The following is a 25,168-nucleotide window of genomic DNA, read 5'->3' as shown; positions in this document are numbered from 1 at the left end:
CTGGTTGCTTAAATACAGGGGACCCCTATTAATTTTGTACCCTGAATTCCTGGAACCAGCACCGATGCGATGAGATATTGCATACAATAATTGTAATGTGTATGGGCACCTTATGTCACACTATTTATAGCTAACATTATACTGCTATTTCTTAGTGCTTTGCACCGTTATTAGTATTTTCACTGACTTTTTTCTAAGAAAAAATTGGTTGTATGCACCAATGGATACCCCACCCACTGTAGCGCCTCTCACATTACCCATAGCTCTGCCCACTCAAGAGCTGCTTAACCAGTTTTTCTACAAAAATAGCACTGAATAGATGTCAATTTGTGTAAAGTTTTTTTAATAAAAAATAAATAAAAAAAATTACATCCAAAGTCACAACTTTGAGATGACAGTCACCTGTACTTCCCTTTTACAATGGCTTATTTGCAAAAGTAATTAAGAATTCACACTACAGTAATTTCCTTTGTTTTCAACTTTTATTACTTTACGAATAGATACAATTTTAGCTGTACAACTTTCAGTATCTCATCAACTACCACTCTTTGAATTAGATCCAGCTATCACTTGATGCTCTAGCTTGTGAGATACATTGTATTAATTTCCATTTTACAACAGAAACTTGCAATTAAAATAACAGATTGAAGCCTTACATGGCTAAACTGATATTTACAAGCATTTCTATGGATAGCTATGCAATTATTAGAATTTGTGAATCAGAAAGAACGGACAGTCAAATGGAACAGCCTGGAATTTGTGGGAGCTGGTGGATTTGTGTGAGTTAGTATTAAAGCTTGGTGCTTCCTTGAAAATAGGTACTTTTTAAATTTAGCACTGATCTAACTAAAAAAAAAAAAAAAGAGACAGACCGTGATTTGCAGGCACTAGTACATTTTGGCCTAAAATAAAGCAGGAGACTCAAGAATCCAGGACATCAAGTCTACCTCTATTAGTTATGGAGTAAACGCTGTTTTCCCACCAAGAACGAAAAGTTTTAATATTGATTGATGCAAAATAAAGGAGTACGTATATAGCTAAAAATCTGTTACCTTGGCTCCAGCATATATCAATGAGTTAATCCATACTTTGCATTTGCAAATAAGTTAGAAGCAGAGCCATACAGTATATTGGCTGGGCACCGTGATCCTATAATTGCAATGCCTATGGCTGCCAGCATTCCAAGTCACAGTGCCAATAATAATCATGCAATTAACATATCAGTGCCACAAAAAAGGTCCATAGGCTTACTGATCAGTTAAAAAGATAGTTCCTCAGTTTTAGTCCCCACAAATTCATCATACTGTAGGCAACAAGTCAGAATAGGGAAAGGAAGGCACCATAAGTTTACAAAATGCTTATTCCAGGAGGAGTCAACCTTTAATTATAGCTCTTTCTTCAATATTTGTTGAAACTTTGGGCTTACCCTTCTAGCTTGCTCCTACCATTACAGTACATTTACATTTGATTAATTATAGATATTATTCCATTTAGGCAAGTATAAAAAATAAAAAATAAAATAGTTTTTCAAGGAAAGTTCCTGTAAGATTTTCCTTGTCAAAACACATTTGCATTATTTTTCCAAGATTCAGATATTACGCAATATGCGCCTGACTCTGGTTCACTCGCAAAAGCAAATTCTCTTACTAATGGACAAAGCCATGTGCACTGCAGGGGTGGCAGAACACGTGCAGAGTGTGTTACATTTGGGTGGGGTTTGTACTTCAAATGGATATCTATTTTGCAGTGTAAAAATAAATCCACCAATATTTACTCTGCACAGAACTAAAATAACACCCAAATCGAACTCTCTCTGCACATGTTACATCTGCCTCACCTGCAGTGTGCATGGTTTTGTCCATTAGAGAGAGAATTTCCTTTTGTGACTAAACCAGAATCAGGCCCTATGTGAGATGAATAGCTTGTGCATTGATAAATCTGTATCATACCTGTATATGATAAATTAATTATACTAAGCAAATTGAATGTTCATATAAAACTGGAAAAATGTGCACCATGTGTAAATCACATGAAATTTCAGGTTGAATAATATTTTTCAGGTTGGATGACAACAGAATACTGATGCATTATGACTTCTTGCCCCACTACATATTTCCAACAAGAATATTCCCATCATTTTGCTTCTGGAAGACGCCTTGTTTGCTTTACTTTGGCCTAAAAGAAGAGAAAAATCAAAGTTAAAGCTTTCTATATGAACAATGTTTTTTAAAAAGTTATTTTTTCGGGCCAAACCATACAGACTTTCTTGAGAGGTGTTTGACTAGAATCGAAATAAAAATGTACTTTAATCACGGTGACCTCACTTATATTCTTTTGAATAATTCTGGTAGCTAAACTATACTTCTCAAGCTGTCCCAATCCCACCCGCATGCCAGAGTGTATTGTTGTGGTGGATCGGCGGGATGTTTAAGTTGGGTGCCCCTTCTCACTTGATGGCAAATAGGATGAGAGATTCAGAAAGTGAGAGATTTTGTAAGAAATCTCCGGTTTCTTAAAGCGGCTATCATTTACACTGCATCATTGGCCAGCAGCTCACAGAGCAACAGGCATGCCTCCACAGGGACAAAAATGGTTCGCAAATGTGGCCCCCTAATTTTCAGCATGCACAGCTATACTGTCTAAAGTTGGGAGGTACAGTATGGTTAAACAGTCATTTTCACATAGCACAGAGGCCCTGGTGGACCTGGCAACAACACAGGATCGAACCGTGTTATTTTTGCAATGTGCAACGTGGCCAGACAGGTCCTACATGCCTAGTGGCACAAACAACCCAACACTCCCGGCTGCCAGCTAATGCCTTCCTAATGGGATGTGGGTGCGACCAAGTAGCACATGCATGCTGGTGCACGCATCGCAAAATATATGTCGCACCCACAGTGCAAAGAGCCACGATGAAAATGGCTAAATCTGTACATACAAAAACAAATAAAATTAGTTCCAAGGCGCAATCCCTTTTCTTCAGCTGGATCCAAAGGAAGGGTCACCACTAAACCCCGTGTAGGTACAATTTTTGTTGGGAGAAATGGATGAGGGCGATGAGAAGTTGTCAACACATCCACGTAGTATGTAAAACAATAAATGTAATAAAACATAAATCAGTAAATGTCCTGATAATGAGAGTGTTATAATATAGACTGAAGGGAGGATAACTATAGGCGTACCCGCACTACCCGAAATATTATGAGAATGGTGCACATAAAGGTTTCTTTAGACCTGAGAGGGATTCACCACAGGTGCAGTTTCCAAATTCAAGTGTAGGATACGTCCCATATTCACAGGTTAATGTGTTTATACAGTCGCATCAAGGTATCTTTATTAGGGCTCCGTTGCCACTGAAAGACTCCTCTTACCAATTGTCAATATAAAAATGGAAAGACAGAGGTTTTTCTTTCAATATTAGCGACAAGGTTTTTTATTTAAAAAAGATACAGAAGCTGGGAACACAAGATGGAACGGTACAGTACCTTATGACTGGAATATTGGCCTTATACCCCAACCGTTGTCCGCACATTAACAGTGATCCCCAGTATTCAATACAGCAAGCTCCTCTACTGCCAACGCGTTTCAACAGGATAACCTGTCTTTTTCAAGGCTTGGAGAGGAGTGATAGGAAGGCGATATTTATACCCCTGCACATGATACTTCTGCCGGATGTGTAAAAACCCAGTAGCCCCGTAATAATTAAAGATATCTTTATTAATCATTAAAGTAAAATCTGTAGGTGCCTGTAATTTTAGTGGTCGGGTTCACGTTAGGCTTATTTGCCAGAAACCGCTTCTTAGGCACTCAGAAAAACCTGTAGTGCACTGCCGAACTGCCATGGAACGCACAGACATCGGCTTTTGGAACGCATAATGCCTTCCGTCATATGCGTCACTTCCGGCGGGGATAGATGTGTATTATTCCCCCGGACCAAGGATGTTTTGGACGCAAGTTTATTTCCGGCTTAAGTTTAGATGGCTGTGCGTTCCAACAGCTGTCTAATACAGATCTATAAACAAACGCAAACATCTTATATATACATCTAATGTATACGGCACCGTAAGATATTTAAAGTGCTATAAAAAATGTTATGTAATGAAGTGGTTTTTATAACATAGACAATGGACCCGGTGAGATATATTTCTTATATCCCCATACACTCTAACATTTTATTTTTGTTTTAATATATCATTATCCTATATTTTATTGTAAAAGACGTAGATCTCAATTCTCTGAACATTCTTTATAGCATTTTTTATAGCACTTTAAATATTTGGCGGTGCCATATACATTAGATTAATATATAAGAAGTTTTCGTTCCATCTATAGATCTGTAATAGACAGCTGGAACACACAGCCATCTAAACTTAAGCCAGAAATAAACTTGCAGTCCAAAACATCCTTGGTCCGGGGGAATAATACATATGTGCCGGAAGTGACGCATATGCCGGAAGGCATTATACGTTCCAAACGCCGATGTCCGTGCGTTCCACGGCATTTCAGAAGTGCACTACAGGTTTTTCTGAGTGCCTAAGATGCGGTTTCTGGCAAATAAGCCTAACGTGAACCCGACCGCTAAAATTACAGGTACCTACAGATTTTACTTTAAAGATTAATAAAGATATCTTAAATTATTACGGGGCTTCCGGGTTTTTACACATCCGGCAGAAGTATCCCTAATTAAAGTAATGTGTAAATATCGCCTTCCTATCACTCCTCTCCAAGCCTTGAAAAAGACAGGTTATCCTGTTGAAACACGTTGGCAGGAGAGGAGCTTGCTGTATTGAATACTGGGAATCACTGTTTATGTGCGGACAACAATTGGGGTATAAGGCCAATACCCCAGTCATAAGGTACCGTACCGTTCCATCTTGTGTTCCCAGCTTCTGTATCTTTTTTAAATAAAAAACCTTGTCACTATTGATAAACCTCTGTCTTTCCATTTTTATATTGACAATTGGTAAGAGGAGTCTTTCAGTGGCAACGGACCTCTAATAAAGATACCTTGATGCGACTGTATAAACACATTAACCTGTGAGTATGGTACGCATCCTACACTTGAATTTGGAAACTGCACCTGTGATGAATCCCTCTCAGGTCTAAACCTTTATGTGCACCATTCATAATATTTCCGTGAGTGCGGGTACGCCTACAGTTACCCTCCCTTCAGTCTATTTTATAACACTCTCATTATCAGGACATTTACTGATTTATGTTTTATTACATTTATTGTTTTACATACTACGTGGATGTGTTGACAACTTCTCATCGCCCTTGATCCATTTCTCCCAACAAAAATGACATCTGTACATACTACAAATACATGTTTTTGAAGTGGCAGAAGCCATATAAATAATGAGAGCTGATGCTATTGCTGACCTAGTTTGGATTTCCAGAAAGGAAGTTATGTGGTTTCATATTCTATATTAGTTTGGTGCTGCATGTCATGCACTTGATATGATTTTTGGAATCACTGACCGCATGGGAGTAATAAGAGTTTTGTGGGCCCCATAGGCTTGAAAGGGCCCAGATAGGTAATAATAATAAAAAAAATTAATTTGGCCCCATATGAAAAAAATAAAATAAAAAATAGACAGATATGACAGAGCACAAAAGGCCAGGACAGAGGTGACAGGATCAGGGTAGTGAGAACAGGACAGAAATGACTGGGTAGCAAGTAGATGACAGCGACAAAACAGAGGTGACAGGACCAGGGCAGATAGAACAGGTACCAGACAGACAGAGAGGACAGGAAAAATTGGTGGACGGGACAGAAAAGTAGGGGCAGGATCAGAAGAGAGGTAACAGGGACAGGATAGTAATGGCAGAACAAAAGGCAAGGAAGGACAGAGGAGACAGGGACAGTACAGAAGGGAGTATCATAATAGAGGTGACATGGACAGGGCTAGAAAGAGGTGTCAGAATAGAGGTGACATGGACAGAGAAGGGATAGCATATTGGAGGTGTAAGAAGAAGCGTACTGTACTTGAGTTGTGATTTCTTGGTATGGGGGTTGTGGAATGGGAAAGGGATGATGGAGTGTTGGGTGTAATGTTGATTTTCAAGGTCTGGATTTAGGGATACTAGATGGTTAATGATGCAATGTTCAGTTCCTTGTTAAAAATGCAGTTTGAGAACTTGCTGCACTCTATTAAGGTCAATGTAATCCAGTTCGTGCCAGTGGATAAGTGTCTCAACAGGATGGGCAATGCAGCGTCACTCTGAGAGGACCTGCACCAAAAGGTGGTTAGAAGATCTTATAGGGATCTCTTTCACATAGGTCCCTAATCCTGGACTTATGCTCACCCGATAGTGAGCTACAGCAAGCCATTGCAATCGCCTAACAGCAAAACTCCACCAACACTTTCTGATCCGTTCATCAGCCTCAGCTATGATTCTGCCTTCTGGGGTCATGCGACATAAACACAGCTGCTGAGCCATTAGAAGATGATTATGGGCCTAATTCTGCATGGGTTTCTGTTTCGAGAACTCACAGTCCAGTCAATTATTGAATTGCATATGCGAACACATATTGTGAATAAATATCTGTACAAATAGCAGCCGCAGAATTGTTGCAGTTTGATTGACAGGAAGCCAGCATTCAGGGACAGAAACATGACATTTACCGTTTGTGAAAATGCAGGCGTGCCAAGATGTATTTTGGGTGGTCTGTGAGGTCAGCAATGACTGCTTCCAGCCTGGTTCTTTAGCAGATTAGTGGAAGCTTCAGACCTATTCAGATGGATGCGATGCATTCAAAATGTTGCAATGGGTATGGATTCTTTTATGCTTGGTGTCGACTTTTTAATCGCAGGCAACTGCTATATCTTTTATTAGAAATCCATGCTGAAGTAGGTGCATATCAGGTGTACAATTAAACACAATGCTTGCAAAGAGCTGGAAAGTGACTCTAGATTTGCTATTAGTCATCTGCAAATGTTCCGTGTTTTTCTTTTTTTTATAAAGAATTGAAGGTTGTATCTTTTTGTTCATTATTCCCAAAATAATACAAAGGGGGCATATGTTATAGGGTCTGAGTTTGCAAGAGGTGCAGGATGTCGGACAATTTCTGACATCTTTTTAAAGTAGCAATCATAAAATCACAAAGCATAGCGTCCATCATCCAGAATCTCTGGCAAATTTGGACCCTATTACATATGCCCCATAAGTGTAATGAAAAAATACAGGTTCTTGTCCTCTGTAGCGATGAGCCTCTCCTGAAGGCTATGAGCCGGTGAGAAACTTTCATCACAACCAGCGGGATTCCAGCAGTTTAGTTTTACTTTCCATGGGATAGATACGGATGATATGCTCTTGGGATGCTGAAGTTCAGAATACAGATGGTGGCTGACAGGGGTCAGATAAGTATACTTACCCTGCTTTCCTACCTAACCCCCCTTCTAAGTGCCTAACCCTCTCTCCCCGGAATCCGTACCCAAGTCCTTCCCTAGTGCCTAAACTTAACCCACACTCTTCCTGCCTCCATCAATGTGGGCACTCTGAGCTGCTGGCCATGTCCCCAGTCCATCTAAAGCCCTGTACAGTGTACACACAGGGCAATTTTAGCCAATATCGCTGGCTAAATGGTTGGTGAGCAACCATGCCATCCATGGTTTCTGTGTGTGTACTGGGCAATACATTTTTAGGAGTGTGCTCCTGGAGCCAGCCCTTAATGGTCACAGAAGTATGCTCCTGTGATTATGGCTAAAAATCGGTGGTTGCTGGTTAACAATGCACTAGCAGCCAGCAATTTCTAGCCACAACAGAATAGAAGTAAAAAAAAAATTATATATATACATACATACATACATACATACATATACAGGGCTATTTTGGTGCAGGCTCTAGCAGGAACTGTGGCCCTTATTCTAGTTCACTCTTTCTGACAAAATATTTCTTAGATGGACAAAACCATGTGCACTGCAGGTGAGGCAGGTGTTACTTGTGCAGAGATAATTAGATTTGGGTGGGGTTTTACACCTGCCTCACCTGCAGTGCACATGGTTTTGTCCATCTAAGAAATATTTTGTCAGAAAGAGTGAACTAGAATAATGGCCACAGTTCCTGCTAGAGCCTGCACAAAAATAGCCCTGTATATATGTAGATATATAGATATACACACACACACACACACCAACAAAATTCCTGAAATTGCGCTATAGATTTGTGGTCGCCAATGACACTAGGCTCCCTACTAGCGGAGCTTCCTCTACCCAATACTTCCACAATAGTGTCAGGCGCCCTATACTTAGAATGATAATTTCTGTCTTTCCTTAGTTAGCTTTTTCTAAAAAAAACCATACATATATTAGCATATAAAAAACATTGTTTATTAAAAAACAAAACTTTCTTAAAAACCAGATTTCTCTTGACACTGGAGTATGCTTTGTTTTTAAAGATGCAACCAAACGCGTTTCGTCTTCAAGCAAGACTTCATCAGGGGTAAAAATATTTTTATACAGTGGTCTAAAAAAACACAGAATACAATTCAGTATTTTTCATAGGAAAGACATACAATAAATTATTCATATATGAACAGTTTTTCTAATTTAAAACCAACCTAGGGTATGACCAGTGGTATAACACTTAAGTAATAATCCTTTAGGCAATTGTTAAGCCTTTTATTTGGCCAAATTTCCGCTATGAAATGGAGAAAAATGGGGAACATAGGGGGAGGATCCAAAAAAGGATGAAGAAATGGAGGTGAGAATAGAATAGTGCAATGGAAGTTAACATTTTTTAACTATATTTTCATATTAATACATCTTATTGGTTTCTTTCTTTATGTGAGGATAAAAAGAAAGAAAGAAAAGAAAATTACCTCTGTTTAGACTGGGATGAAAATAGTTATAAAGGTGTTTCCTTGGACTTTTTGATTATCTCAGGTCTTATATATGAGCCTTATGGCGGTGTATTTCACTCCTTTGAGGTGAAATAAAATACATACATTAAATTTATGTTATAACTGACCTCTTTAACTTTTATACATTTATTGATTTCTATTTACCTGTAAACAAATATGGAAATAGGACCGTACTGGTGTTGACCTTTTTGTCCAATCGGACCATATGGTGGTATATGTAGCCTACCAGAAATATATATGATATTTTTATAACTTTATGAATTAATACGTTGTCAATTTTTTAATATTTTAAGGGCGTTATAGAATACATACCCTGTAGGTATATCTATCTCTAGTATACTTCTGAATAGGGACCGTTTGTAGGGTATTTTTTTCCCGTAGTTCAGTCTTTTTATACAAAATAGGTCTTAATTCAACAGACTCCAGAATTTTTTTTATATATAAAAATTTGTCCTATAACAAATGAAGGGTGATAGATGGTTAGATGGCCATTAGCATATAAGATATATGGTATAATTTTATCATGGCTCTCCATTAGTGTAATAAATCATAGCTGACCTACCTTATAAGGACATGATGAATATAAAACCTGCCTATGGATCTGTATAAGGAGCAATAGTAGTTCCTACAAAACAAATTCAAATATAATATGCTTTATGTGAGTTCAAACTAAAGTCGTAAACTAAATTAAAGTTCCTATTCCTTATTACCTGATCGGGTGGTGCTTGTGTTCTCCTCAGAGTCCAAAGTGCAAGTGAATGGGGGTATGTCCCTGAGTGTCTATTTATAGGAAGGAGAGAGTGACCTCACTTCCTGTTATTTCTAAAATTGGTGAAATATATATATATATGAAAAAAATATATATAAAAATATAATAAAGTTTATAATGTGTGTATTAAATATTACTATTTTAATAGTGTTTGTATCCTAGTGTCACATTAATTACTTTTAGTATGAGTATATGGTGTGCTGGACGCCTCTCTTTAGTGGTACTAATTTTTTACCTTATATTTCTCATTATAATTGTGCTACCCTTCTAGTCCGTTTGTTTATAGTCCATTATCAATGTGAAAATCTATATAATTTTGTTTTATAGTGTCTATATTCTCTTAATTATATGGTTTGCGTTCCACCTGTCCGATGGTGGAACGCACGGCCATTTCCCGGATATATAGTGGTTTACGTGATAAAAATAATAGTTTCTACCGGCTTTAAATTCTAAGTTCCTCAGATTCAGAGATGAGCATCTAGCTCATCATTTTATGAGTCTAGTAATGGGCTACCTGTGCTGTGCGGTGTATATTTTGCATAGATCGCGGTGAAGCGCACCGCCATCTTTGTTTTGTTAGCTGGATGGTGATTTGCGTTCCACCCAGCTTAACAGTGCGCACGGTTACATCACTGTAGTTCCGGGTGTTTCCATGGGAACCCGCTATATAGCTTGCGTTCCATCTAGTTCCTGGTGGAATTCACCTTCTATTGCAGTTTTTTAGTGTGTGCTCTAAATACTATTTTGTTTTTCAGGATTTTACACTTGACTGACATGTAGATTGTAAGCGTCGGTCATTAATGGATTAACTTCTACCATAGAATGGGGCATAGTTATTACTTTATACCTTTACCTAAGTGAAGTCTATTTATAGGTTGGCCTGATTACTGGGAATTTTTAGGGATGTCGGGTCCGTGCTATGTCTAATAGTATGTCATAATTTTTTTAAAGATAGTTCATACTACAGTTATATGTACATAATAATTAATATATACTAATATATAATAATATATAATACATAATATAATATAATGGTTTTTACCACCATAGAGGTGTTTAGTAAAATAATGTCCAATTTTAACTATATAGTAACTAAACCTATTTTATATATATATTTATTTTGAGGTTTAAATCTCGATATAATATGGTTGGGACTTAGGATAGATATGAGAATATGTCATTTTCACAGGTCATGACCAAGATTGGTTTCTTACATCTTCGTTATTTTTTATATACACTTATAATTTTCCATACAATTTTTTACAATATTGCTGCACTTTCGAATTCAGACTGGTATTTATCCATCCATAATGTTATTTTTCATACAGCGTTGGATGTGTATATGAATATGATACAATCCCAAGCATGGCACTTTTTCTTACAAGGACACAAAAGAAAAACTTTTTTATAATACAGATTTACATATAATGTGTCTGCGGTTAAGACCATATAAAGGGCGTAACATAGAGCTGGAAAATATTTATTTAATGGATTAGGTCCCGTGTGTCTTGGGTCTACAAGAAAGGAGTGATTTCTAAGCCTTCATTAAGGCCATTAGGCGCTAAAGTGTTGAGCGAGAAGATCCAAAATGTTTCCCTCATGGTGAGTCTTTTCTCTCTATCGACTCCCCTTGGGTCTTCTATATATTCTAATGCCGAAAATTTAAAGGAGGAAACATCTGATTGGTGTTGTTTTTCAAAATGCCTAGGAAGGCTATGCGTCTATTTTTCTTTTAATATTTCGTAGATGTTCCTGTACCCTTATTTTTAAAACCCTTTTGGTTTTACCCACATACAGTAAACCGCAGCCACATTTTACAACATATACCACATAGGTTGAGTTACATGTTATTATCCTGTTCATTTTGTACTCTCTGCTTAGCCCACTGGGAATATTGGGGCCTGACTTATCTATAGAAATTGCAACAGATACATCTGTTGCAAGGATATAGGCCTCTCCTATCAAGCAGTGAGTTGACACCTCTTTTAGGTATGGTACCTATTTCAGTCTGTTTAAGGCGGCTCGGGGCCAGTATACTTTTCAGGTTTCTAGCCCTTCGATATAAAGGACTATCATTCGTACCCACCGTCAAGCAAAATTCGTTTGATTGGCAGGTAGATGTATATAAATTTGGCCGCCAATTGAGATTAAAAGACTTTTTCTCAAAGACCAGCAGTGGTACCAATCAAAGTGACGCCGCTCACATCAACACACTCAAACGCCCCAGCACCTTCGACCCGCCAGCAACCAACCCCTCCATCAGCACCTTCCTGCGGATACTCAAAAGGGACACTGACCCGTTCATCAAGCAACAAAAGATGTCTTTCTCGAACATCAGCAAAGAAGAGAGATTAGCTGTGAAATCCCTACAAGGTGACAAGGATCTAATTATTAGATCAGCTGACAAGGGGGGCGGTATAGTCCTTCTAGATATGGACTATTACATAAAGGAGGCACTCACCCAGCTATCGGACACTAGTTGCTATCAACAGCTCGACTATGACCCGACTTGGCGGTACAAAAGAGATTGATGCCGTCATCAAAATTGGCCTAATGAATACGTATATCTCAAAGGAGACAGCAGACTTTCTTACCCAGGACAAACCAAAGATCCCGATACTGTACACGTTGCCTAAGGTCCATAAATTGCTGATGGCACCACCGGGGAGGCCAATTATTTCAGCGAGAGGATCCCTATGTCCCAATATGTGGACTTTCATCTACAGCCGGTTGTGAAAACAGGCAAGAGCTTTATTTCAGATACCACCGATTTTCTAATCAAGCTTAATGAAGTCGACAATATCCCAACAGATGCTTTGCTTGTTACAATGGATGTAGCAAGCCTCTACACCAATATTCCGCATGATGTAGGCTTAACAGCCAGCAAGCAAGCTATATTAAACAGTCCAAATTACACTGGACCACCATCTGAATATCTGATACTCCTAATGGACATCATATTGAATAAAAATTATTTTTTATTTGAAAATAGATTCTATTTACAAAAACAGGGGACAGCAATGGGGTTCAACATGGCCCCTTCATATGCTAACCTGCATGACTGCCTATGAGACAGAACACATAACTGGCAACCCAATGTATAAAGATCACATACTGTTCTATGTACGGTTCATAGAGGATCTGTTTTTTCTTTGGAAAGGAGGGGAAGACAAATTATTGGCCTTCACTCAGTATCTTAACACCATACCATGTACCATCAGGTTTACCCTCAGCTTCAGCAAGAACACCATAAGCTTTCTGGACGTTCTGATTAAGCTTGAAGGAGGCACCATCAGCACCAGCATCTACAATAAGCCTTCGGATAAAAACACCCTTCTTCACGCCAGCAGCTTTCATCCAGACCCTCTCAAGCGTGGGCTCCCGTACTCGCAGCTGTTAAGAGTGGTACGCATCACATCGGATCCCAGAGAACTGAACCAGGCGCTACGCCTGATGGCTAACAGATTTCTGGACAGAGGGTATAGCAAAACTGACGTGGATGAAGCTCTGAATAAGATTTCTTTACTGGAGCGGAAAGACCTACTGACCCCCAAACCCTTGTGCTAAACAGAAACAAGACTGAACTTCTGCAGCACCTTTACAACTGCCTCAAGACATATTAAGCAGAAGATCAAAGACCATTGGCATCTGATCTCCAGTGACCCGACATTGGGTCCCATCCTGCCATCACCCCCTAGGTTTGCCTACAGGAGAGGTCCTAATCTAAAGGATCAACTAGTGATTACAGACCGTACTCGACTAATGGACAGATCCACTGGCTGGCTCACCAAAAAACCAGGGGTCTACAGATGCACTGGATGTGTAAATTGCCCCTTCCTGATTCTAGGTAGCAGCTTTACCAATCCACTAGACCAGAAGGAATACAAATCCAGATTGGACTGCACCAGCAAATACATTGTGTATGTTCTTAAATGCCCATGCCAATTGCTCTACGTGGGCAAGACGACGAGGATGATGAAAGAACGTCTGGGACAGCACCGTTCATCTATAAAAAAAGAGCCTTGATAACTCCAATACTACATCAGACCTCAGCAACCTTCCGGTAGCACGACACTTCAAAGAGCAGAAGCATACAGTCAATCAGCTTAAGTGTTATATCATCGATCATATCCCTCCATCCAGAAGAGGAGGTGATCGGGACAAAACCCTACTCCAGAGAGAACTACAATAGATCCATCGTCTGAATTGCCTGGCTCCACTTGGACTCAATGAGGATTTTAAGATGGGATGCTTTCTTTGAACATCCCACGTCCCTTGAGTCTTTAAACCCCTGGGCGTACGCACAACGCCTGAGTGTGTTAATATATGGGGAGCAGTGCTGTCTGCATCTGCCCGAGGGCGACGGATGTAACATAGAATTAATGTACAGTGGTTATACTATTTGGATGCTCTGGGCGCACGAACAGCGCCTGAGTGCTATCCTATGGGATGCATCGCCGCATGCACCTGCCTGGACGCATGCTTACTCACTGTCATACACTATGTATCTAACTACAAGGTTTTCCTGTTGTTAACAGTAGGTCATTGACAGATTGCATACATTTATTGCCTGGTGTGTATGCACCAAATCATACAGAATTACTGTACAGTGGTTATACTATTTGGTTGCTCTGGGCGCACGAACAGCGCCTGAGTGTGCTCCTATGGGATACATCACCGCATGTACCTGCCATGGACGCATGCTGATTCACTGCCATTAGCCATCATATGCTATGTAGCTGACCACGATGTTTTTTTTGTTGTTAATAGTATGTTATTGACAGATTGCATACATTTATTGCCTGGTGTGTATGCACCATAATGTACAGATTTATTGTCTGACACGATTTTGGTGACCAGTCCCGTCCATCTCGCTCATGTTGTTCCTACAGCATCACTGACGGCCACAATAACAAACACACATAGCAACAGAGGCAATTAATGGTGCCCTCCGCATTTGCTCCCTCTAATTAACCTCCTGACCAATCTGCCGGGATTCAAGGTTATTGCACACAGTTGTTACTGTCTGCATATTCGTACAAGTTCTCCCACAGGGTCCCAATTCAACACGCTTGAGCGCTACACATCTGGTGCGCTTGAGCGCACACACCATCCAATCTATTGAGGTTGCTGCTATCGGAGCTGTGTCACCTCACTTTCACGAGCACTGGCAGCCGCTCACTTAGTACATTAGTAGTAATTGACACCCACACCTGCGTCAGAGTCATGACGTTACACTCACAACTCACAGCTGTCTGAGAACAGCTGTCAGTCACTGCTGACCCTGCCGCTGGGACCAGCTGACAGGGTCATTGAAGGAGGGACTGGTGCCCTTTTGTCATGTATATATACTGCCTGCTATGTACTGAGTGTCACCCCTGATGAAAACCGGGACACCCCGGTTGAAACAGCTGTTGGGACAGCTGTCTGCACTGTTTGTTATAACATGCGTGTAATGTAAATACACTTTACTTTCTTCACCAATTACTGAGTGCTGATCCGTTTATCTTGCTCCGTTTGCTGCTGTGGATGGGGTGAGTGTGATTATATATATAGGCCCTTTCCTGCGCTAATAGAATGAGAGCAGCACCTCTGAAGGGTCCTCTGTTAGCCAAGACCCAATCAAATAGACATAGAAAAAGGGGGGGAGCTTATATTCACTGTTACGATGGTCCTATTTGGCCCCTTTCCTCACTCCTCCTTTAGATATGGGAGCGTTTAAACGCAATAGCTCATTATATTAGAGCTTCACTAGTCCTAATCACTTAAATTAGATTATTTCTATTATCTGGTACCCGGAAGTGATGTCACACTCCCTGGGCTATATATACACTTCAGAGACACAGGGCTTTCATTCACACTGGTGAACCCCTGCTGTATGGGGATGCGGTCATTTGGTCTACTGCATTATGGTAGACAGTCATTAGGTCGAATCCATTAGGTCGACATGCTAAAAGGTCGACATGACTCTAGGTCGACATGGGAAAAGGTCGACATGATTCTAGATCGAAAGGTCATTAGTTCGACAGGTCATTAGTTCGACAAGGTCATTAGTTCGACATTGTCTATGTCGACATTCACAAGGTCGACCTGGAGTTTTTCACTGTTTTTTGAGCCAACATGTGCCGACAGGCGGTATTTCATGCCCTACCATCCACTAGGGCGTGGTGGGAGAATAAAATAGTGTGCCGAGCGTAGCGAGGCACCGTGCCCGACGCATCGCGAGCGCAGCGAGCGATGCGAGGGGATGCAGTGCACTTTAAACTGTGTCCATGTCGACTGTGTTGACATTCAGGTAAAAAAAACAGTGAAAAACCCCATGTCGACCTTGTGAATGTCGACATAGACAATGTCGAACTAATGACCTTGTCGAACTAATGACCTGTCGAACTAATGACCTTTCGACCTAGAATCATGTCGACCTTTTCCCATGTCGACCTAGAATCATGTCGACCTTTTAGCATGTCGACCTAATGGATTCGACCTAATGACTTTCTACCATAATGCAATAGACCAAATGATCCCAACCCGCTGTATGTGACTGCTCCTGTCCTTGCTAGTGAGAATTTTCTCCTAACTGATGCCTATTTGATAAGTTGAACTTGCATGTTTTTTTGGACTGTATATTTATACCAAGTTTACATTGTCTCTGTCATCAGATGTTATTCTGAGGATTCTTTTACATCTGGCAATTACCCTATATTTGGTATATCAAGCTAAAACAATCTTTGTTTTTCTGGTATGTAAAAATATGTTAATTATTTAATTGTAAAGTTTTCTGAGGTACTTATGTAGTATCTGGGCTGCCGATTTTGTGATTGTATGCCTTACCTTAAGGCATACAATCAGATGCGATGCGATTTTGCATAGGATTCAATGTTAAGAAGGTCCTGTTCATTTCCCCACTCTCCAAGTGGGCATAGAGTTGATTTTATATAGCGTGGCGAGCGCAGCGAGCCACTGAGCCCGAAGCGTGGCAAGCGAACGCATATTTCTTAAAAAGTATTCTGAGTCCCCTCGCGGGGCTCGCTATGCTCGCCTCGCTACGCTCGCCACAGGTTTATATCCAACTCCATGCCCACTTGGATAGTGGGGAAAGGAAAAGGACCCCTTTTTCCCATTGAATTCTATGTTAAAATGGACTCAGACCATTTTAACATTGAATCCTATGGAAAAATCTTGACCATCGCATCGCATACGATTTGGTCGCATGCGATGCGATGCGATTTCTAAATCCGACTGCCCAGATACTACATAAGTACCTTTTCTGATTATAATATGGGTCAGATTGTGACTTTCTGTAAATTTATATAAATTCATATAGATTGCTGAAATTTACCGGACTATGGCCCTTATTCTGATCGGTGCGGAAATTCCCGCATGCGGACGGACCGCCGATGTTGATCGTCTGCGCATGTGCAGAGGTCACTCTGCGCATGTGCAGGCGATTTCGCCGCACGGATTCTTTATACGCCGCACAGGGGGCGTAGAGGGGCGTGAGGGGCTACTTAGCCTCATTACCCTATGCATACGCCCCCCGTTTCATGGGCGTTCCCATGCAAACGCGGGGCGTATGCATGGTAATGAGGCCGTGACGCGTGTGTACGGGGCGGGCATCTGACATCGCCGGATGTCAGCTGCCCGCCTCTATACATGATTTCACACGGACAAGTGTCCGTGTGGTCTTGTGTTGCGGGACCTGGTGGAGCGTGCGGCCCTGCATTCGATGTTCGGCGACCATCGAATGCAGGGGCTGCTCCCACCATGGAGGAGGCGTATCCCCGTCCAATTTCATGCGGATCGCCACATATCCGCATACGGATGGCAGGTGGCGATCCGTATGGAAGGCGGGGATTCGCCTGCACGGTTGCGGCCGCATATTCTGATCGGGCCGCACCGATCAGAATAAGGGCCTATGTCTTTGACATCTGATTCATAAAACTTTTTGTACTGAACATCCATAGGTATGTGCATTATCATTAATCATCACGTGGTGTTTATGGGTTAATTTTTTAATTCTTATTATTAACTGATTTTGTAATTAATTAATTCTTCAATATATCATTTTGGTCCAATGTGATCATTGTTGTCTTCGCCATCTCCTCCTCCTGTTCTTCTTCAACCTCCTCCCGTTCTTTGACATTCCATTATGAATTTCACTGATTTAATGTATTATTGTAAATTACAGTTACTGCTGATTGCAATTTCTGCCCCTGATGAAGTCATGATTTGACGAAACGCGTTGGAACCCTCTGTTTGTGATCAAGAAAAGCAATTACCACTGATGTTCACCAACTGTGTATTTGTGATACCCCAAGAAGGGTTCTTTTACTGTACATGATATATATGTGTACCTTTTATATATTTTATATTAAATATACTTTATTAAAAAGTGACATTTATTGTTCTACTAGCGCACTCTGATCTCCCCCCCCACTATATATATATATATATATATATATATATATATATATATATATATATATATATATATATATATATATATATACAGGGAGGAAGAACCTGTCACTCAGGGCTTATAGAAGCTGCAGTGTAGCGTAGCCGGCTCCGTTGCCATAAGACGATGAACTGTGTAGCCACACAGACATCCAATGTAAGTACCAGACAGACAAAGGCACTCGGAGACTTGTAAACGGTGAAAACTGGAACGGATTTTAATCCATCGGCCTGTCAACGTTTCGGGGGTCGTACCCCCGTCGTCTTGTTATCTTGCCTTATGTCCTGACGACGGGGGTACGACCCCCGAAACGTTGACAGGCCGATGGATTAAAATCCGTTCCAGTTTTCACCGTTTACAAGTCTCCGAGTGCCTTTGTCTGTCTGGTACATATATATATATATATATATATATATATATATATATATATATATATATATATATATATATATATATATATATATATATATATATATATATAGTTTTTGTAGTTCCGCACGCCCAGCCAACAATGAAAAAAGCTCCTTTAAGGCAACAAAATGTGTCCCAATTTATAGCAAGGTTGGATATTCCAATAAGGGCACTCACCAAAAGTTATGAAAGGTTTATTCAGAGTACATTACCAATCAGGAATAGTAGTCTACGTTTCGGCCACCAGGTGGCCCTTTCTCAAGACAGGTCAGCATAGACGTCCTCACAGTACAAGAGTCAGGATACACTGACACTAATTCAGCCTGCTCCTTATAAAGCACTCCATTCTAATTACAGAATGTACAGCTGTGTCAAGCAGTACGGGTACCTAGTGTGGTCATAGCACTGCGCACCACGTGACCACAACAGGTCATCTGATAGGCTGTTGGACGCTGCTCATAAAAAAATCAAAGATGGCCGTGCGTTCCACACTGTTTGCGGTGCGTTCCACCATCAAATCGGATGCTAATGAGCGAACAGCACTGGTTGTGTGCGGCGGTTTAGTTCCTAAGATGCTAATTAGGGCTCCTAGAAGGTGTATATCACCTCAGTTACGTCTAAAGCATAGTTATAAAGTGTAGTTCCACGTATGGGTAATTTTTCAAGATGGCCGTGCGTGTCACCTCGTTAAGGGTGCGTTCCAAAGGTTTTGTATATCTGGCCAGTAGGTGGCTTATACACAAGGAGCAGTTAAATCAGTGTCAGTTCACAATTGGATTAGTACTATCTATATAGTCCCAATAGCATCAATCATAATCACGTTATATATATAAAATAAAGATGAAAAGAAGAAAGAAAAGCATATTACAGTAATATGAACATGGATATATTTATTGTCGGTCTTCACAACCTCATATATCGGTAATGTAAAAGCACAATTATTATATTTTAAGTAATATATACACATCAATAAATCCCTCTCCTATCTCTATTTACATAATTGTTCAAGCTAGTGCTTATAGCCACCTAGCAGAGGGTATAAATCATTTATCAAAACCAAAAAAAGAAACTTATGAGGACAGGGTATATTATCCTCAATTAAACACAGTAAGTGTATAGTTAAACGCTATAACAGAACGCAACCACCTAGCAATGGTCTGCTTAGATGCAGGCCAACCAATTTTGTGTATGTCATACAACACTAACAAGGTGTCAGTCTTTCTGACACTCTTAACTCTGTCCACATAAATGCGTAAGGCACGCACAACATCCAAATTCCTCAATTTGTCCCTTTTTCTCTAACCCTCTGGGGGTTGAAACACAGGCAGAACTATCTCCTGATTTAGATGGAAAGCAGAGACTACTTTTGGTAAAAACTGGGGTACCGTCCGAACAACCGCCCTATCATCGTGAAATATCAGGAAAGGAGACTTGCATGACAATGCTCCCAACTCTGACACCCTCTTTGCAGATGCCACTGCCAACAAAAATACCAATTTCCAAGTAAGGAACTTAAGGTCAGCCGACCTTAATGGTTCAAAAGGTGCCTTCTGAAGGCATTCCAAAACCAGCGACAAGTCCCAAGGTGCTACTGGTTGTTTGTAGGGAGGTTTCAACCGAGACACCCCCTGTAAGAAGGTCTGTACTTCCGTCAATAATGCAATCCTTTTCTGAAAGTAAATGGACAAGGCCGAGATCTGCACTTTTAGAGACTGAAGGCTTAACCCAGAGGAAAAACCATCCTGTAAAAATTCCATCATTTTTGTCAACTTAAAACGTGATGTATGTGACTTCCGTCGCTCACACCACCGAATATAGGTCTTCCAGACTCTATAATAATTTGCCGAAGACACTGACTTTCTGGCTTTTATCATGGTATATACCACTGCCTCTGAGAATCCTTTATTCCTTAGAATGGCGGTCTCAACAGCCAGGCCGTCAAAATTAATCGAGCTGAATCCAGGTGATTGAATGGTCCTTGTCTTAGAAGGTCTGACCTCAGAGGTAGACGCCACGAGTCCACAGACAATCTCTGAAGCCTCGAGTACCAGGACCTCCTTGGCCAATCTGGGGCCACTAAGATCACTGGAATTGCCTGGGCCTGTATCCTTTTCAGCACTCTCGCCAGCATTGGAACTGGCGGAAAAACATAAAGAAGATTCCCCTCCCAGGGGATAGTCATGGCATCCACTGCTTCTGCCAGTGGATCTCTTGTTCTGGCATAAAACCTGGGCACCTGATGGTTGAACCTGGATGCCATCAGGTCCGGAGTTCCCCACTTCAAGGTAATCCGATGAAATATATGAGGATTTAGGCTCCATTCCCCTTCCTTCAGCTCCTCCCTGCTCAGGAAGTCGGCCTCTATATTCTCCACTCCTGGTATGAATATAGCTGATAAAAAAAGGTAAAAGTAGTGTTTAAAAGAGTAAAGAAGAAGACAATAAGAAGAAAAAAGAAAAAAATGAAAATGAAAAAAAATGAAAAAAATATGTATATAGCGGCACCTGAAAAGAAAAAAAGGGTTAATGAAAAAATGCTTACGCTCCTTTGCAGGAGTGTTTTGGTATAGGAAGTCCGTGGGGAGCCCTGTCTCTTGCCCTACCTCTATCCAACTCGTGCGTTCAGGCTGCAGCGAGTATGGAGCTGGCGGCGGTGATGGTATGAGCCGCGTCTATGTGCGCTCCGTTGCTGCAGCGCGTCAGCGTGTCGCGGCGTGCTTGGATGGAATTCTTTGCCGGACTTGAGCAGGATGGCGGGGTGCAGACGGCCGGGTCTCCTCTTCTCCACGGGCAGCAGGGATCAACGCGTTTCATGCGCAAAGCGCACTTTTTCAAGATGAATTCTGCTTCATATGTTTGTCTCTTATATTGGAAACTTTATTGATAAAAACGGATGTGGTCACTGGAGATTCGGTGGGAACCACATGGTCTCAGTAAGAATTGAGACTAATAAAAGCCAATATTTCTTTCAGGCTATAATAATTAAGAATAATGCTTTGATAAAAGAAATATAATGACTTATTGTCAGTTATAGAAAAAAATTGATAATAAAAAAATAGTTAATGAGTCACTAATTCAGAAACAATTTAAAAATGCAGGTGCCAAGGGAATAAAAGATTAGAAAGTAAGAACAAAGATAAATGTGAAAGGAAGAAGAAATTAGATTTATAAAAATGCGTTTAATTCGAAATCAATATTCATGCCTGTTGGATGAAGGCTTTGTAGTTCAAAGATCCATTTCGCCTCTATCTGTTTCAGGCGTCTAATGTGATCACCTCCTCTCCAACTAGGTTGGACTTTTTGGATTCCGAGGAATTGTAGACCTTTTGGGTTTCTTGCATGGCAATTTAAAAAATGATTTGAGAGGCTATGTGTAGCTAAGCCTCTGTTAATGTTGTAAATATGTTCCGAGGTTCTGACTTTCAGCTGGCGTTTTGTCTGACCAACATACTGGAAACCACAGGGACACTGGAGGAGATAAATGACTCCCTCTGACTCACAGGAAATGAATTCTTTAATTTTGTATTCTTTTTTGGTGCTGTGTGAGAAAAAACTGGTAACTGGTTTGGTTGATATTCTTCCTTCATTTTTACACGCTCTGCATTTTAGACAAAAATGGAAGCCCTTGGTTTTTCTTCCCTCTTCATTAGTAGTTGGGCTGATGGTACTGGTGACAAGTTCCTGTTTGAGGTTCCGGGCTTTCTTATAGATAATGCGTGGTCTATCTTGAAGATGCGGTTTCAAATCTTCGTCTAATTGCAGAATGTGCCAATTTTTCTGTAATACCTCTTCAAAAGCTTTGTGGTTACTGTTATATTGGGTGATGAAAGAGAGTTTATGTTGGTCATTTTCTTTGTTTTTAGTTTTATATTGTAGTATGGTTTGACGATCTAATTTGGAAATTGTTTCTAGTTGGGTTTTCAGTGTTTCTTCTTTGTAGCCTTTCTGGATGAAGTTGTTGGTCATTATTTCACCTTGTTTAAGAAAAGTTGCTTTGTCAGTGCAGTTGCGACGAATTCTTTTATATTGTCCAATCGGAATATTCTTAACCCAAGTTGCATGGTGGTTGCTTTGAACAGGGAGAATATTGTTGCCGTCGACGGGTTTTGTATAAGTTTCTGTGATGAGCCGGTTATCTTCAACGGAAATTGTGAGGTCTAGGAAGGTGACACTCTTCTTACTTGTTGTAGTGGTAAATTGAAGGTTGAGGCGGTTGTTGTTTAGATGTTGTTTAAAGCCTTCTAGCTCATCTTCTGAACCCCCCCAAACAAAGAAGATGTCGTCGATATAACGCTTCCATAGAATTATTTTGTCTAGATATTGATTGTTCGACCAAATGGTGTCCTCCTCCCATTTAGCGACGAATAAATTCGCGTAAGATGGTGCGAAAGAGGTCCCCATTGCGGTTCCGCAAACTTGGATGTAGTATTCGCCTCCGTTCCAGAAATAGTTATGGTGTAAAATGAATTCAATGCCTTCCATAATGAAAATTACTTGTCGGTTTGGTAATGTGGATTTTGTTAAGAAATGGTTAGTGTGATCACATCCTTCTTGATGTCTTATTGATGTATAAAGGGACGTTACGTCACTTGTCCCCAGGATGTAATTGCTTTTCCATTCTAAGGTCTCAAGTATTTGTAATATGTGGATTGTGTCTTTAAGAAAACTTCGCTGAACTGAAACTAAAGGTTGTAAAAAAGAATCGATATAAACTGAGAAATTGGATGAAATAGAATTGAGTCCAGAGACTATGGGGCGTCCAGGGGGATTGGTGAGGTTTTTATGAATTTTGGGAAGGCAGTAGAAGGTGGGAATTTTTGGATATTTAACATGAATGAAATCATATTCATTTTTGTTGATGAGTCCTAGAAGTAGGGCCTCATCTAGCATAGAGGTCAGTTTCTTCTGAAAAATGGTGGTTGGATCGGTTGGAAGAGTCTTGTAGGTTAAAACATCTGAAAGTAGTCTGTTCAGCTCTTCTTCATATTTTGTTTTCTCAAGAATCACCACCCCTCCGCCTTTGTCTGCGGGTTTAATGATGATAGTTTGGTCTTCTTTTAAGGATTTTAAGGCGTGTCTTTCTTTTTGAGAGAGGTTAATTTTTCTTTTTTGCTTGTCAGGGATGTTGAGAATTCCTTTTTCTACTGCTTTTTGAAAAGTTTCTATGTGTGCACTTTTACAGAATGCAGGGTTAAAAGTTGAAACAGGTTTGAATTTGGACTGATTTGTTGATTCTGCTGTTGATTGTGAATGTGTTTTTTTCGAAAAGAATTTCTTTATATTCAATTTTCTAATAAACTTGTGTGTGTCTACATACAAGTTAAATTTATTAGCCGATGAATCTGGCGCAAATTTGAGGCCTTTTTTGAGTACTGCTAGTTCGTCATCTGTGAGTGTACGGTCACTTAGATTGAAAATGGTGGTATCCGTTGATTCCCCTATGGTTGGATTTTTCTTTTTTCCACCTCTGCAGCCTCTGCGTCGTGTCCGGTATGGTTTTTTTGTTTTTTGTTCTTGGGAGTGTAGTCGGGTGGTTTCCTCTTGCTCTGATCTAACTCCAAAAAATGAAGCCCAATAAATTCGTCTTCGCTTTCTTCTTCAGATTCTGCTAAGTGTGAGCGTTTGGTTGGAATCTTTCTTCTCACCACTTGTGTCTCAGCTGGCCCGGATGAGATCTTCTTTAGGAGTGAGGTGAAGTCTTTATTTTGTTCAAGGATTGCAGCCTGTGTTCCTTGTTCGAAAGATGTCTTTGCTAAAGTTTCTGCATACGTGAAATTTCTCTTATTATATAATGGATAAGTTCTCTGTCCATTGTTTGGGATGTTCTTAATTAGAGGTTCTTTCCTTTGGTTAGTGTTTCTATATGGAGGTCCTTGTTGTTGGTGCTGTTTCTTTGAGTACTGTTGTGGTTTTTTGTATGTGTCTCTCTGTTGGTTGTGACGATTTGTTGAATTTATGTTGGTTTTAATAAATGATTGTCTTTTTTCTTCTTTTGGATACAAGGGAAGTTCTTTTAAATCTCTTTGAAATTTCCTCTGTTTGGTTTGAATGATGTCCTGTTCCACCTTGTTAACTTTGTCATTTGTCATTGCGATGAGTGTCTTGAAATCTTCCATCGTTGATAGTGTTTCAAAGCGCTTTTCATAGATGGAAATATCTTCGTTAATTTTCACGAGGCTTTCAGATCTGTCTCTTATAATGAGTCTCATTAAGTCTGTCGCACACTTGTCTAGGATTTCATTCCAGTTTTTATGAAAAGAGGTAGTGGTGGGATCAAAAGTAACACTTTTTGAAATTCTTAGACCTCTTGGGATGAGGCCATTTTCGAGATATTTGTTCAAGGTTGTAACCTCCCAACTAGAAACAATTTCCAAATTAGATCGTCAAACCATACTACAATATAAAACTAAAAACAAAGAAAATGACCAACATAAACTCTCTTTCATCACCCAATATAACAGTAACCACAAAGCTTTTGAAGAGGTATTACAGAAAAATTGGCACATTCTGCAATTAGACGAAGATTTGAAACCGCATCTTCAAGATAGACCACGCATTATCTATAAGAAAGCCCGGAACCTCAAACAGGAACTTGTCACCAGTACCATCAGCCCAACTACTAATGAAGAGGGAAGAAAAACCAAGGGCTTCCATTTTTGTCTAAA

The 25,168-nt window shown here is 40.2% G+C and overlaps 1 protein-coding gene across 1 annotated transcript in view; it reads right to left on the bottom strand.

Moving 5' to 3' along the window:
* Nucleotides 1-389: 389 nt before the first annotated feature.
* Nucleotides 390-25,168, bottom strand: part of UCHL5 (ubiquitin C-terminal hydrolase L5) — a 139,434-nt gene continuing 114,655 nt past the window's right edge. Inside the window, exon 11 of the mRNA XM_083156686.1 lies at nt 390-2,175. Within this exon, the coding sequence (XP_083012812.1) occupies nt 2,134-2,175 (42 nt within the window). The 3' untranslated portion in view covers nt 390-2,133. The remainder of the gene's footprint in view (nt 2,176-25,168) is intronic.

Source organism: Crinia signifera, chromosome 8, assembly GCF_055691185.1.
Source record: "Crinia signifera chromosome 8, ASM5569118v1, whole genome shotgun sequence".
Classification (NCBI taxonomy): domain Eukaryota; kingdom Metazoa; phylum Chordata; class Amphibia; order Anura; family Myobatrachidae; genus Crinia; species Crinia signifera.
Note: the sequence above shows the minus strand (reverse complement) of the source record. Positions and strands in the feature narration are given on the sequence as shown.